At 42.2% G+C, this 15888-nt stretch overlaps 2 protein-coding genes across 8 annotated transcripts; one reads left to right on the top strand and one right to left on the bottom strand.

Annotated features, from left to right (window-relative positions):
* Nucleotides 1-3776: 3776 nt before the first annotated feature.
* On the bottom strand, nucleotides 3777-9056 carry LOC115554716 (tumor necrosis factor receptor superfamily member 6). Of its 7 annotated transcripts, none has more exons than XM_030371538.1 (5): nucleotides 8949-9056; nucleotides 6400-6461; nucleotides 5946-6077; nucleotides 5066-5326; nucleotides 3777-4892 (listed from the first exon to the last, which is right to left on the bottom strand). In XM_030371538.1, the coding sequence occupies exons 2-5, from the start codon at nucleotides 6437-6439 to the stop codon at nucleotides 4807-4809; spliced, it is 519 nt and encodes a 172-aa protein (XP_030227398.1). In that variant the 5' UTR covers nucleotides 6440-6461; nucleotides 8949-9056; the 3' UTR covers nucleotides 3777-4806. The 7 variants fall into 7 exon arrangements, with proteins under 7 accessions (XP_030227398.1, XP_030227400.1, XP_030227396.1 ...); XM_030371540.1 differs by having other exon boundaries at nucleotides 5946-6011; XM_030371536.1 differs by having other exon boundaries at nucleotides 6400-6541; nucleotides 8949-9029.
* Nucleotides 9056-15866, top strand: tnfrsf1a (tumor necrosis factor receptor superfamily, member 1a). Its single transcript, XM_030371534.1, has 10 exons — nucleotides 9056-9252; nucleotides 9777-9891; nucleotides 10093-10198; nucleotides 10930-11055; nucleotides 11525-11674; nucleotides 12018-12096; nucleotides 12512-12555; nucleotides 12829-13004; nucleotides 13715-13844; nucleotides 14263-15866. Exons 2-10 carry the CDS (start codon nucleotides 9820-9822, stop codon nucleotides 14583-14585), a joined length of 1206 nt encoding a protein of 401 aa, XP_030227394.1. The 5' UTR covers nucleotides 9056-9252; nucleotides 9777-9819; the 3' UTR covers nucleotides 14586-15866.
* Nucleotides 15867-15888: the final 22 nt, after the last annotated feature.

Below are 15888 nucleotides of genomic sequence, written 5' to 3'. Positions count from 1 at the left end.
CCGGTATTTTGAACATTAAGCCCCCTTCCTGGTTTGTTTAGGATGAAATAGAGTGGGTGACACCGAAATTTGAACTATTAGTCCTTTCTCGGGTATTTGGCTCATTTTGAATCGCTCCTGCCTGCTTCACAATGGTTGTCTGTGTGCAGGGGCGGACTGGCCATCGGGAATACCCCGGTGGGCCGATGGCCGAAAATATAATCCCACCGGCCCATCACTATCATGTACCGGCCCATCATCGCATCAGCCGAAATGATTAACACAGCGGCACAAGCGTAATTTTCTCCAAGAGCTATACCTATCTTAATCGCACTGACTGACTGACTGAGTTTTATACTGCTACTCGCAATCGGTCTTCACACTCTCGATTTTTTTTTAAGTGTCTTCTAATAAGTGTTTTACAGACTTCGGAAGTCCAAAGTAAGAAAAGATCTCCACCTTATTAATAAACACCTCTAAATTGGTTCTTACACAGCCGAAGTGTTCTCGAAGTGCGGATTGAGGTAGAGAATTTGGATTTGCATACATTTGGATTTGGATTTGCATACATACACGCAACGCGGCACCCAGTTCTACGCATGCGCTCATGAGGCCCAGTGATGCTGGTGGCGATACGATACAACGACCTACGGTAAGCTTACTGATCATGAATTAAAACGTCTCTAAAATATGTTTGACTTAGGACCTATGTTCTATGGCCAAGTTCGTTTGCATTGTAAATACAAGACAAGTCTGTAGCTGTTGCTAGCCCTCAGCCTACTCTACTCTGAAACAGCCAGCCGTTAGCCTACACTCTAATGTTGTGTGTTTGAGTGGTGGGCTAGCCCGTTAGCCCATTGGTGCGCGGTCCAGATACCGAATTATGATAGCCCTATACTCCGACAACAAGAAAGTCATTAGTCCGACAGCCCACCGCCCAGGATAGGGTGGTGTCATTTATGTGCCATGGTGCACTGTATGATGATGTTATGATGTTCATTTATGAAGACTTGAAAACAGTGGTAGCACTGGCGTGCGAAGTGCTGCAAGATGCGGCGGGAACCACACCACCTCCACCACAAAAAATGAATTCAGTTCACAATTTAGTGGGTACTACTCTTGATACAGTAGAGTAACATCTGATCCATCATTTATTCTCTTTTCTATTCTTTGTCTTTGTCTTCTATTTTTTGTCTCTCTCTTCTATTAAACGCAGGTACACACCCAGTCGGATGAACTCTACCCATTACTGTGATGGACGTGGAGTATACTTTTTTTGTTAATAAATAACACCTTTTGGAAGTGTATAATGCGTCCACTCTCACTGATTGCTATTAACTCATTGCATGGCTTAAGAGGTATGTGGAAAATAGTTGCACAGTTGGAGTCAGGCTTTTAGCTAGGATTTTTTGTACAGCACTTGATCGTTTTTAGGTAATATTGCAATTACACTGATTTATTTATATGTTTAGTAATTTAATACATGATAACAGTGAGTGTAACTGAAACTAGGTAACAAGGTACAAAATTCAAGTAACAACTTTAACAAAAAGAAACAACTTTCTACACAACTTTAAAGTGTATGATGTATATTGTATTGTATTGAATTTAGATTAATTAAGACCACAACCTTAACACACAAACTCTTGTTGAACTCATAAAGTAGTAGGTTCAGTGACGTGCGGTGAGACAGCTGTCTTCTGTAGCTTCTGCGAGCCCGTGAATCAATGTTTCGTTGGAATCATGATGTAACGTTGTTGTAGCGGGAATACAGCAATGCTATTTTCTAATTGGCAGGGCATATGTATGATTCTAGACTTCGCTAAGCACTGAAGCGACTGAAACGGTGAATTTTGATCACATTCAGCGAAGTTAACAGGTAAAACGGGAGAAAAATAGGGCGTCTTTAGGCCGTCCTGCCTAAAAGTAGGGCGTCCCATTTCTTCTTATTTTTTAGTAGACTATAGGGCAGACACCCTGCTAGCTAAAAGCCTGGTTGGTGTAGACATTCGAGAGACCAAAAAGACTGAAAAGGTGTGTTATCGAATTTAGTGGGCCGGTCTGGTTCAAAATGCCCGGGCCGATTTTTTGTCCCAGTCCGCCCCTGTCTGTGTGCATACACAAACCTGTCAACCCAGCAACCCTAAACGTTCGTTTTCAAAAATGTGCAAGTAACCGAGTGGTTAGTGGCATTCGTGAAGTTTAAAAAAAATATATCGGCGCAATATATGGTTTCCATCCGTGTTAGTTGCTAAATGGAACTATTTTATCTGATACCTCACAACCGCATATAAACTTCCGCACAAGGTCCCACTCCGTGCAGCACCTACTTTCGACTTCCGTCGGCATCTGCCTGCACTTCCCACAGGCACACCACCCGCCCGTGATCATGGGGACGCTTCGGCCGGAGCTTCAGGCGCCTCCGTAGCCAAGCCTCCATCTCACGTAGCTCCTCTTGGGTGAATTCTGGTTCAAAACGATAACCTCCGCCGTCAAACTCAAAATCGAGTGCGTCCTCCAGAAGCCACCTTTCATAATCCATTTTCAGTAGAGATGTCCGATATTATCGGCCCACCGATATTATCGGCCCGATATTAGCATAAAAATGTAATATCAGTCAATATCGGTATCGGATTTTTTTGTCTTAAAACCGATTATTTTTTTTTTTATTTTTTTTTTTATAGCTCAAATAAATGTTTTCAAAATTGTGCAGTACAGTGCACATTGTAATTGACTCATATTTGTGCATTTATTCAATTAAGGTTATTGAGTTTTAGTTAAAGAAACATACTGCTATGTTGCACATAGTTGTTCAGGTACAATGTTTTATCATTTGTGAAGTCAAGTTTGCCCTATTTGTTGTGGGCATTGTCAAGATTATCTCAGGGAGAGTGTAATCCAAACTGTTGTCTGAGACCATTAAAAAACTAAAAATAAACATGGCACTTTTCCCTTAAATTAAGTTGAAGTATTTTTCTTATTTTGCACAGACAATGTTAACATTTGGAAAGCCTTGTTGCATTCAAGAATGCATCCAGTGGGGCATCACAATAACATTAAGCATGTTGTGTTAATTCCACAACAGGAGATATGTAATGTTACCTAAATTAGGTTTGAGGAAAAATAACCCAAATATCGACATCGGTATCGGCTGATATCGGAATCGAAAATTTAGAGTTGGACAATATCGCATATCGGATATCGGCAAAAAAGCCAATATCGGACATCCCTAATTTTCAGTGATTTTCTATGTGATTTTCCCTAATCCGAGGTGCTCACGGTGCAAGACTTCAAACCAACGTAAACAGCCCACCTTTCCGGTTCGGCGGAGTAATATCATCGTGCAGTAATGAGTCTTCCAACTGAAATCAACTGGCGATAAATGTGCAATAAAACACGACAGAAACCATATATTGCGCCGTTTTTTTTTTTTTTAAACTTCACGAATGCCACTAACCACTCGGTTACTTGCACATTTTTGAAAACGAACGTTTAGGGTTGCTGGGTTGACAGGTTTGTGTATGCAGACAGACAACCATTGTGAAGCAGGCAGGAGCGATTCAAAATGAGCCAAATACCCGAGAAAGGACTAATAGTTCAAATTTCGGTGTCACCCACTCTATTTCATCCTAAACAAACCAGGAAGGGGGCTTAATGTTCAAAATACCGGAATTGTCCTTTAAGCAAATCTGAAATGGTGAGCATTTCATTTTTTTCGTTTTGAAACCATGTTTTTTAAATTTGAAAGGCCATGTCTGAATTATGAAGAGGTGGATTCTAAACCAATAAATCATAAATAAATTCAGTTTACTTTATTATTATTTTCAAAGAACAATATTGCTATGATATTAATTCAATGGCATTGACTTTTCCATAGACAATATGCAATGGCTATTAAACATTATGGTGGAGTCTCCAAATAAAAACAATAAAGCCAACTCAAACAAATGAAAAACTATATATGTATGCAATACAAATATGATGAGACGATATGAGATACTAACAGGTTAATATTCCAAGAGCCCATTCTTCAATTTTGACATAAGACCCCTCTACTGAAAGGTCAGCACGAATAGATGACGCCAAGCCACACCGTTGCAATTGCATCATGCCAACACAAGATGTCGACAAAGACCTGTTTTTCTGCCTGAAGATAAACACCTTTTAGCTACTATACAAACACGGGATGGTGGCCCGGTTCTGGGTTCGGTCGGGATGAAGAGGTTCTGAACAGTGCTCTGAAAGAGCCTCCAGGAAAACAAAATGGGATAAAATAATGTGAATGAATGATCAAGAGATTGCAATTTAACAAATATTACTATTTTTTTGTAAAACAATTTATCAGTAGATGAGACATCCCTCAGAACCAAATAATTATACAAAAGGTATTTGACATTGCATGTAAGTAATGTTTACTAATAACGTAAACCAAGACATTGTACTCTGTTCTAATCTGATCCATTCCTTATCTTTCTTGTATTAGCATCACATTCAACATCACCATTGTTTCTTTATTTCCTGTCTGACAACCGAAAAACCACCCATACACCTTTGATTGGTTTCCAAGTACTTTTTGGCAGCCAGGCCCCTTCCTTAGTGTGTAAGTAAACATTCCTCTGTCCCAATTCCCCAATTCCTACCCTTCCTATCCTTCCCGAATTCCTATCCTTCCCTTTCCTGTGTAGCTCATGGTAATGATCTTTGGTAATTGTCCCTGGTCGTGTTTCTCTGTGGCACTCTCTCTGCTGGTGACACCCGCAACTGGGCTCTTTCTTGTGTGCGTGTGTGGGAAACCCCGTCACTCAGTGCAAACATTCCTTCCTCTCTTCAAACGTCCACCATTTGTTGTTCATGTTTGCCACACATCTCTTGGACGGGCAGGAATTCATTTTCTTCTTCTGCACTTTCAATTGCTGGAAGGAAGTGTTTGTGTGTTAAATAACAGGCATGAATCAAAATACACTCCGGAAGGACAGCACCAAACAATAATATATCTTTAAATTGATTCTAAATTCCGAGCAATATCCTCCAATGTGAACACAGTGGAACTAAGTGTACACGTATTTGCTTAAAAAGCTCTACTCACCATCATGACCTGTGCTCTTGCACAGAGAGGCGCCGCTCTTGATCTTGATGCGGAGGAAGTAACACAGGAACACGAGCAGCAGTAATCCTGTCGCTAGGAGGGTCCATCCGTTCACCAACGACCACAGGTTGGGGGTTGGCGGGGTTGAGTTTGGTATCGTTTCACACTCCTGGCACTCCTTTGATTTGCAGGTGAATCCCAGCTGACAGCGGCACTTCGTGTTGGATATGATCTGGCAGGAGGACTCCTCTTCCAGCCGGGCTTCAGTCAGAAACACACGAGCAACCGTTTCACACACATACAGTGGTGTGCAAATGCTGAATGTTTTCCAACTGTTAAGATAAGCTCAAGGAAAATGACATCTAGGCCAAATTGAATACAGTGTCGGTAGAGGACGTTGTTGTTACATTTCTCATGTCTATTTTCTTTCATGGATTGTTTTGTTTCTGCATTTGAGTAAGGATTTTTTCTTTTTAAAAATATTTTTTGCTCAGTCTCAATACCATTTATTCAAAACAACCATTGTATATCATGTCACATGATGTTAACCACATCATTTCAACAGTTTAGTAAGATGAACAGCATACACCCTGGCCCTGGCTCTTGCTCTGTCATATGATGACAGAGGGGCAGTCCCCCTGCCTCAGTAACAGTAAGTCACTGAAAGCATTTCTATGAAATGAGAACCTTAACTGACGACAGCAACAGCTACGGTAATGCATCTGCACAACGGTTCTCACACAGACACGGACACAAACACACACACACACACACACACACACACACACACACACACACACACACACACACACACACACACACACACACACACACACACACACACACACACACACACACACACACACACACAATAACTCACAGCTGTTGTCACAGGAGTCACAGAAGGGGCAGCTGGGCTCCAGATTGAAGGAGTCTGTATACTGGCCTGTAGGACAGGACTTACATCCGGTCTCATTGGAGCTAGAGGAACATCGTGCCAGCAGGAATTTACCTGAGAAACCCAAGACACCCATCAGTGGGACGAAGACAAGTGCAGACCGAATTGATTTGCTGCAACACATTCGTTAGCAATTCGGTATTTAAAGTGATGAATAACAGATTTTGTTATCAGGGTGTGCATTAAGCATAATTAGCATCATTGAGCATCATTTAGCCTCATTAAGCTCAAGCATGTGTAGTGGATACGATAAGGCTCATTTACTATTTTCACTTCAAGTATCCTGAGGGATTTTCAGCCCTTTCCGATTACAGCTGAGATTAAGAGCTATGTATATCTAACTGACTTTACTTTAGATTATTTGTCTAGAGTTCACCTGGTGGACATCTCAAACAGCAGCGTTGACTAGTGTCCATGGGCCAGGCATATTCTTTGTCACTGCAATTTAAGGAATCATCACAGAACAGGAGCAGGAGGTTTGATAGAGAAATTATGGTAACGAAATAGGACAGCTGGGCCTTAGGGGAGGAGGAGGAGGAGGAGAAGAAGAAGGAGGAAGAGGAAGTGGAGGATAAAAAGAAGTGATAGCAGAACAATTAAAGGGAGAATAAGTTGAAGAAGGAAAAAATGATTATGTGGATTTGATTTGTTTGAATCACACAAGAAACAGGCAGTCCATGCTTCAGCAAAGTAAAACAATAAAAAACATTAACTAAGAAAAGAGTTGTCTGATATACATTCTACTAAATTCTGTAACTCTTAGTTTGCTTAAAAAATAACTTGAAATGTGTGTAAGTGTTTAGGGCCCTTTAGCAGGGGTTAGTATTGTTCCCTTACCATAGTTCAGAGAGAAGGAGGTGCTGTTCTGTGAAAGGTTTAACTGTAATGAGGTATCTCTGGAAGGTATATTGCTTTTCAAAGGGATGATGACTCAAATTTGAACATAGCTCTCTCTCTCTCTCTTACACACACACACACACACACACACACACACACACACACACACACACACACACACACACACACACACACACACACACACACACACACACACACACACACACACACACACACACGGACATCCCCCCATCGCCCCTCCAGCTGCCAGTAGCTGTTGTTGCGCCCATTACCCAGCATTTAACTGCTATCATAAGCTTGGATCCAGCAGTCCTATTATGTTAGAGCAGAGCAGCTGGGGGGAAACAACACCAAGCCTGGGTTAGAAACCAGAATCTGCTGTATAAGAGGAAATAAATGAAGCCTCACTCAACCGGATACATAGACTTTTGATGTATTCTTCTTGCGCAAGGCTTGGACTCTCCTACCCACACATAATAATGGAAGCCTGTCTGTGGGTGTCATAAACATAAATACACTGTGTAGTATATGTGTGTGGATATGCCTGTGCATTAGGGTCTGTAAGTGAGCATGTGTGTCTGTGTGTGTGTGTGTGTGTGTGTGTGTGTGTGTGTGTGTGTGTGTGTGTGTGTGTGTGTGTGTGTGTGTGTGTGTGTGTGTGTGTGTGTGTCGGTATGGGGGGGGAAGTGGTCTAAAGCGTGTTTGTGTGTGTGCAAAAATGTGCACGCAAGTTCAGTGTAAGTGGTGTGCTTGTATGTGTGTGTATGTGTGTGTGTGTGTGTGTGTGTGTGTGTGTGTGTGTGTGTGTGTGTGTGTGTGTGTGTGTGTGTGTGTGTGTGTGTGTGTGTGTTTGTTTGAGGAAGCAGTCTGGTCTATGTGTGGTATATGTGCATGCCTGTGTGCATTTTTGTGCATGAATGTTTGTGTGTGCTGGGGGATAAGTTGTATAACTTCATATTTAGACTAACACATAACTTCAACTGTTATAGATAATTACTACTGCTGCTACTACTCTGCTGATGTTGATGAGGATGATGATTTGCAGTTCATCTATATGAATTATAATTGTATTATTGGCCAAGGCGCTTATAAATAAGGTATTCAATAATAAAGCCTATTATTATATGAGTTCTCAATTACATTTTCCATTGCGCCTTCATTAAAATGAGTATTTTGATAAAGATAATTTCTTTGTTGACTTTAATACAAGCGTACACCACGTTACCGACGCGCACCCTCCCTAGGTTGCAACATTGTTGCGACTCCATAGCCGAGGGGACAGCTAACCAAGCCAGCTAACCAAACCAGTTTCATTGGTTGTGTGTTCCTACAAAACTCTTGCCTTCTGTCATATGCACCGAGCTGAAATTAATTTACGTTTTTAGTGTAAATTTGTTTGAAATTAAATTAAATTTGTTGTTGTATGTATTGTCAGGCCTATGTATGTTTAATGAACAATACACACAATGAAGCAACTTGTGAAGTAATGTTTTAAAGTGCATCTCTTTCTCTCTCTCACTCACTCACTCAGTCACTCACACACGTTAGGTCCTTTTCACTAATCCAAGCACTCCAATAAAAAATGTAAAGTAACTTGTTATTTGATTAACTTTATAACAATGTACTTTTTTACTCTTACTCAAGTAGGTTTTCAAATTGGAATATTTACTTTTACTCAAGTAGATTTCTAAGGAGGTAATTGGACTTTATTTGAGCAAAGACTTTCAGTACTCTACCCACCACTGGGCTTTTCATCAGAATGCAACATGGGATCATTGTTCGCAGTAGCCTACTCCGCCATATTAAGAGGAATCAAAAGTAGTCCTGCAGATCCCGCCTTATAGTAGCCTAGATGAACGGCTGTGATTAGCCGACCCCCGCCATGTCTGCTGGAGACCCGTCTGAACAGGACACGTGCGAGGGCAATACAACTTGAGTTCCCAGGCTAGTAAAACCCTAAATAAAAGTGAATACACCTTGTACCAGGCTAATGAAAACGTTGTTTATGCACGTCACAATTCCAAGACTATCACGAAAAAAAAGACCAAAAACCTTGACTAGGCCTACCATTACAAGAAGCCTCTGCACTGAGTCACCAGGTAGTCACGCTGTTCCTAACTCCTCAGACAGTCCACTCCAAACCCAAAGTCTCTCAAAGTATTGCCTAACTTCAGGCTCCCGTTTCCTCTAAATCTCAGTGACGCGCCGAGCATTTCCCGTAGGCTGAGTCCGCCTCTTATCGAGCTCAGGTCGGCCTGCGGTGCGTTTCTCGAGGGGATCTGTAATAGTATTTAATACTTTAATAGTTTATCGGTTCCGAATGGATTGGATAATGCGCTATAACCAACATATCGTTGACTTGATGGTCCAGGTAAGCGGTGTGTGTGACCGGGCCGAGTCGACAGTAACTCATAATCCGTGACTTTGTGGTTCCTGTTGTAGGTTGCCTACTCATATCAGCCCTGTTTGTGTCACCATGTGAGGTAGGCGTACCGCTGAGTGAACCGAGACAACAGAAACATGATCCAGTTTACCTCAGAATAGCGTCAGGTCTGACCGGTGATGAAGTTAAAATATTTCAAACTTTGATAGACAACTGAAGTTGTACATTAAAGCGTTAATGCGTGTCAATCGCGGGGACGTGCGGACGCAGAGATTCGTTCAAATTGAAAACAGAATAACAACTCAATAAATCAACCCAAATAAATAATTTAATATGAAATGTATAGTCTAGGGCGGCTGCCGCTACAACATAAATGATGCTTTGTCAGAGGACGTGTAGTCAGGTCTCAGTGTGTACCTTCAGCCTGACCTGTCCCAGGACGTTCAGTAAAGATGACCAGCCTAAAAGACAGAGATTCATCGAAGTTTTTTTTTTAATTGCAAACTTTACAGCGTCTATCTCAGATGGATTGAATGATAGCCCCACTGCCACAGAATGGTAGGATTTAGTTTTTTTCGAGAAAAAAGGAAGAGATCGACGGAGATCTTCGGGGCCCTGCTGCTCTTGGTAAGACACACAATACTGCACACGTTGTAAAGCAACTACTATTATTGCCTTGTACTTCGAAATCTATGTCGCTGTCTTATCAGCCAATTGTAGTGTGCAATAAAAAGTACATTTTATTATTGTTTTTTATTGTATAATTGTGAGGTGCATCAGCTAATCAGTCCAAACTTAACATGCCATCTCCCTTCTCCTTATCCCCAGTGCGTCCTAGGGTCAGGGGCCTCGGGGCTTCCAGAGAAGCGTTCTGAATGTCCGTATGGGGACTATCTCAGTAAGAATGGGATCTGCTGCCAGAGGTGCCCTCCAGGTAGACCCACACACACCTAACATTAGCACACAATGTACAACATTAGATTAGATTAATTTCCACTTTATTTTCATACAATGCCATGCAATACAGTTAGTAGTCCAACCAGATAATGCAAAGGCAGGGACTTGTCAGTGTGGGGGCAATACAATAATAATAATAACAAAAACACACATTATACACATATTTCACTTAGTTGTTTTAAGTTCTCAGGTTTTAGTTTCAGAGAACAATTGGTTTTGATGCCCTACCTTTGTATGCCTGAGATGTTACTTGGATGCATCCTTCTACTCCCAATACTATCGGTACTACTACGACTGCTACATATTGTTTATTATTATAATAGTAACCATGTGCTTCTCATTGGTGGTCTGGACGTGTAGCGCTTGGAATTCTATTCTGATTGGTCAATCTCGGCATTCAGCGGTCTGCAATTATGTAAAGCAGACCAGTGCTAATAGCAGGCCGTTGCTATGGACGTTATTTCAACTATCAGATCTAACAAACCGGGTTTTTAAACAATAAACATGTTTTTTTTGGTTCATTATTGATTTATTGTTGGCCTAAGTAGCTGTGTGCAATAAGCAGATTCAAGTCCTACATAGCCCTATCAGAGTTACTTTGGTGATAATGACCAGCTGGCTGCACATTATCCCTTACATATTATTGCATGAAAAAGGTTTATTTTGACATTACCTTGAAGGGGCTCAGACCGTTGTGATGTCCTGCAGGCTATAAACGGGAGAAAGACTGTGAGGCTGTTGGCAATAGGACCAGTTGTACCCGCTGTCCCAAGGGACAGTACAACGAGCACGAAAACTACAGCGACAACTGCAGGAGCTGCCAGACCTGCCAGTGTGAGTCCCACCACCGGCCCTTCAGCTTCACATTGCTGCTGCTCTCCGTTGCCATAATTTTGTTAGTGTGTTTTTCATTTGTTGTGTTTATGGCTGTTTTTTGTTTTTTTTCTTTCAATTTTTCAATTTCGTTCTTTCTTCCTTTTTTTCTTTCTTCCGCCCTTGCACCCATCTTTTATCTTTCTTTCCACCCGTCATTTTCTTTCTTCTATCTCTTTCATCATTCTTTCATCTCTTCTCTTTCCTTCTAACCTTTTCTTTTTATTTCCCTTTACTTTTTGTATTTCTTTCTGTTTGCCCTTCTTTCTACATTTCTTTCTATGTTCTAACTTTCTCTCCTTCCTAATTGAAAAGTATATTCATTCCCTTTTTCCCTTCTTTCTTTCCTCCTTTATCTTTCTGTCTTTCTCTTTCTCTTCCTCTCTGTCGTCCTTCTTTCCCTGCCTCTGCTGTATTCCATTCCTTCCAGACTTAGAAGAAGAGGTTACCGAATGCACTCCCAGGCAAAACACCAAATGTAGGTGTAAAAACGGCTACTACAAAGATGTCATCGACTCGAGCACCTCCCAGTGTCTCGAGTGTTCAAAGTGTGGACACGGGGAACACCAATCAGAGAAATGTGAGTGAACGTGACCATTGAGTCTGACCGACTAATTACCATTTTTCAAAATAAAAATGTAATTTTATTCATAGAGAGAGAAAATATGCATCATCCTTTTTTTCTGGTATAGTAGTTTTATTGTTAACGGTAAGAAAGTACATTAACAAAATGCAAAGATCATTTGATGAATGAAAGCTAGCTATGCTACTGCATCACAGCCCACTGTAGGCCTATACACATTACTTAAAATATTCTTCATTGAAATTGTATCCTTTCTGTCAGGATGAAATCTTGGTTGGTCATTTTTGTACTGTTCCCCTTATTTTATTTCCATTTGCATTTCACTCGCTGTTGTCTCTAGGCTTTTTGGAACAGGACACTGTGTGTGTGTGTGAGAGGGATTTCTACAGAATGAAAAACAAGTGTCTTCCTTGTAGAACGTGAGTGTATATACATGCAGAGGGGAGAGGGTGTGTGTCATATCTGTCTTGACACAAGTGTGTATCATCATGTTTGGGATGAGTGTATTTCAAGTTGCTGATGAGGAAGTCGTGACAATGGGAAGTTGAACCGAAACCTCTAGCAAATTGCTTCATCTTTCTGATTGTTGTCCAATCACATGCCAGGAAACAGGAAATTGCTTAGGCCTGTTGTGTTAAAAGCTAAAAACAATATTTTTATTATTATTTGCATTACATTTGTTATTTTTTGTGATTATCCATGTTGATAATCCAAATCCTAATCCAAAATATACATTTTCAATCTGTTTCTGTACACAGACCCTTTATCGTCAATTAGTTTTAGTTCATATATTTCCATATCATCATCTTAATCATCCTTAATTTTCCTTAACAGCTGTACAGAAGATTGCCAACCTCACTGTCCATCATCTGTTATAAGTTAGTATTTTACCTTCATAATTTTGAAGTAGTGATAAGCAAAACTGTGTGTGTGTGTGTGTGTGTGTGTGTGTGTGTGTGTGTGTGTGTGTGTGTGTGTGTGTGTGTGTGTGTGTGTGTGTGTGTGTGTGTGTGTGTGTGTGTGTTTGTGTGTATGTAAACATATAATAATCACTTTATGTACATAATGGGCAATAATGATCTAACTCAAATGTGTGCATTGTTTGTAGAAACCTCTATTCAGTTCCACCTGTACTCCCTTGTGTTTTGCAGCAAATCCCAAGGACATAAATTTGACTCAAGTAGTGATGATTAGTCTGTGTGTGGCGGTAGTTCTCCTGCTGGCGGTAGGGTTCATCACCTACACGACTACTAAACGCCACACCAGGTCACAGATGGGGAGGTCGACCGTTAACCCCCCGGAGGACGTGCATGAGGAATCAGCCATGGTACACTTCACTCTACGTTCAGAAGAATGTATACATAATTTTTAATTGATAAGTAATGATTTAAACAAGGTTATATCATTATAAGGGGTTTATCATTTTATATTATCATTAGTATAGAGACATCACGGCTTAGAGACATTCATTCGTTGTTGTTCAACAAAGCACCCCCCCTTAGGGCAACACAAATTGAAAAATAAAGAATGGGGGAACATAGACAACCTCCTCACTTTTGGCCTCAGCCCCAAATGGTTTTACATCAAATGTGCCCTGCAATACCAGCGTCCAGATGCATGATGCACAGCAACTCTGTCCAGCGCAAACTGGGGGAGTAAACCTTTGTGAAATGTTAGACAGAGGAACTCATGAGCAAATTGTAACTCAATATTATTAATGATTCAGAAGCAGCTGGTGGCAAAAATATGTTCACTGAGTGACAGGTGAAGAGCTGCCAAAAAAACGTAGGAGCTATTTACAATAAACATAAACACAAGATGTGCAACCGGGTCTTCAGCCTTGAGTACTGTCAAAGAAGTTAAAGACACAAAACCAAGCTGACCTAGTTGTACAACAAAAGAGACCAAAGGCTATCTCCCTACAGAGTCTAGACAAAGCAGGGGGGGGAAACAGTTCCCCAAACCCCCTACGCCGCGGCCCATGTATGTGGGGATCGCAGCCTGTCTCTGAACACCTGTCCCTGCCTCGGCCTGTAGATCCTGATCCACAATGAGGATCCCTTGAGAAAGGGGGACAACATGGCTAAGCCTTCCTGCATCCTGGATAAGGAGAAGGAGCAGAAGGAACACACCACGCTCCCTGACTGCGTCCCCCTGGAGATCAACAGTGCGTTCTTATCGCTGATGCGTCTAAGTCGACTGAGTCTGTGTGTGTGGGAGGGTTGCACGTTTGTGTCTGTGTCTGTGTCTGTGTGTCAGTGTGTTCGTATGTGTGTGTGTGGGAGGGAGAGGGTGTGATAGAGAGAGTGTGTGCCTATGCATGTGTGTGTTCAAGTGTGTGTGCCTTTGCATGTGTGTGTGCAGGTGTGTGTGCCCAAGCCTATTGAGCATGCGATAGAGGGAGTGAATGCACAATATCCAGCCGGTGGTATGTGCCACCAACACAGAGCCCCTTTTGTACTAACTCTCTCTCTCCTTCTCCCTCTTCCCTGCCCCCCTTGAACCCCACCACGCTCCCGCCGGGCCTTCCCTCCACCTCCTCCTCCCCACCTCCTCTTCCCCATCCCGGCCTCTCCTCCCTCCAGTCCCGGGGCTGATCTACTCCATGCTGAGCCTGGTGCCCGCCCACCGGGTGAAGGAGCTGGTGCGCTGCCTGGGCGTGACCGACCTGGAGATCGAGCGGGCGGAAATTGACTACCACACCTGCAAGGAGGCCCACTACCAGATGCTACGGGTGTGGGCAGAGAGGGGTTCCCGGGGCGGGGAGGCGGGCCGGGGAGGCGGTGTGTTGCACCGCCCCCTGATGCAGCAGCTGCTGGACAGACTGAGTGACATGCACCTGGGAGGGGCATTGGAGGAGCTGAAGGCAAAGTACGGCATTGTGTCAGGGCAGGTGGGAGCAGCTTAGAGTGGGCCACGGAGAGGGCACACACACACACACACACACACACACACAAACACACACACACACACACACACACACACACACACACACACACACACACACACACACACACACACACACACACACACACACACACACACACACACACTCAAACACACACAAATAGACAACATGTATTGTGAACGTTGGAACGTTGTTTGCATCTGCACACAAACACGCCTTACCAAGCCACAAATAGCGTAATAAGCTTGAAGTTAGTCACGGTGGAGTCAGCTACGACTCCATGAGTTCCAAGTTTCAATGTACCAGGAGGACCAGAATTTGGACTTTGATGATATTTTTCTACGACTCCTCACTAACGTCAGCACATTATTAATTGTTTCATAGTAGCAACACAAAAGAAAGTCAAGGTTGTTTTGTACCATGAGGCATGACTTTACTTTGGGGAATATGACTCACAGTCAACCTTACTAAGTGAACCAATAACCTGGTAGAACATTGACCGATGCTAGTCCTTTTAATCAAGAGCAGAACAAACAAAGAGCATAAAGGCAGGCAGCTAAAGAGAGCAAAGAGCACAGGGATACTGTCCACTTTAACTGAAGGGTTTCTTTCCATGGAGAGCAAGGGAGCTTCATGGGGCAGTGCACCAGACCTGTAGATTTCAGCTCAGCTGAGGACCCGCAGAAAACGTTAAGATCAATCCTTACCCCCTGAAGACTCTGACTGAATGCAGCAGATGAACTCAAAGCACAGATCTGACGAGCGGACCGGCCAGCTTGTTAAACAGTTCCATCCAGCCTTTCTAATGACGTGGATTAATAAATTAGGGTCATACCGTTTTTCAGCTTTCCGTAGCTACATGTACAAACCTGATACATTTCTGCCTTAATCAGCCAATTTACTCTCCCTCTGGCTCCCACCCTCTCCTTAAAAGCATTCCTTTCCCCATTATGCAAGCATTATTCATGACTAACTCACTGAAGATCTGGACACACCCTGGCTTGCTTTACCCTAGTCATGGAACTTCTCTAATGGGTCACATGTTAAAATAGATCCACGGCATTGGCAGGACTCGTGGGCTACTCTTGTATGAGGAAGAACCAATTGTTTAATCATTGACTATAACTGAACTCATATGTATATTTTAATCCCTTTTTGGATTGCACAGGATATTCTTTTTTGTTATGATTCAGTTTGGCAATTAATGATAAAAAAAAATGTTGTTTTTAGCTTATTTTTGGTTAGGGTAATAAAACCATACAATATTATTCTGATGATAAATGGTGTTCAGAGTCTGTATGTG

The sequence above is a fragment of the Gadus morhua genome, chromosome 11, assembly GCF_902167405.1.
Source record: "Gadus morhua chromosome 11, gadMor3.0, whole genome shotgun sequence".
NCBI lineage: Eukaryota > Metazoa > Chordata > Actinopteri > Gadiformes > Gadidae > Gadus > Gadus morhua.
This window is presented reverse-complemented; position numbering and strand designations above follow the sequence as displayed.

Coding starts and splice junctions, on each gene's coding strand:
- LOC115554716 (XM_030371536.1), bottom strand. Junction 5,327..5,945: donor TGACTCCTGTGACAACAGCT/GTGAGTTATTGT, acceptor TTCTGACTGAAG/CCCGGCTGGAAGAGGAGTCC. Junction 4,893..5,065: donor CAAGAGCACAGGTCATGATG/GTGAGTAGAGCT, acceptor ACTTCCTTCCAG/CAATTGAAAGTGCAGAAGAA.
- tnfrsf1a (XM_030371534.1), top strand. CDS start 9,820: ATGGTAGGATTTAGTTTTTTTCGAGAAAAAAGGAAGAGATCGACGGAG. Junction 9,892..10,092: donor TCGGGGCCCTGCTGCTCTTG/GTAAGACACACA, acceptor CCTTATCCCCAG/TGCGTCCTAGGGTCAGGGGC. Junction 11,675..12,017: donor GGAACACCAATCAGAGAAAT/GTGAGTGAACGT, acceptor TGTTGTCTCTAG/GCTTTTTGGAACAGGACACT.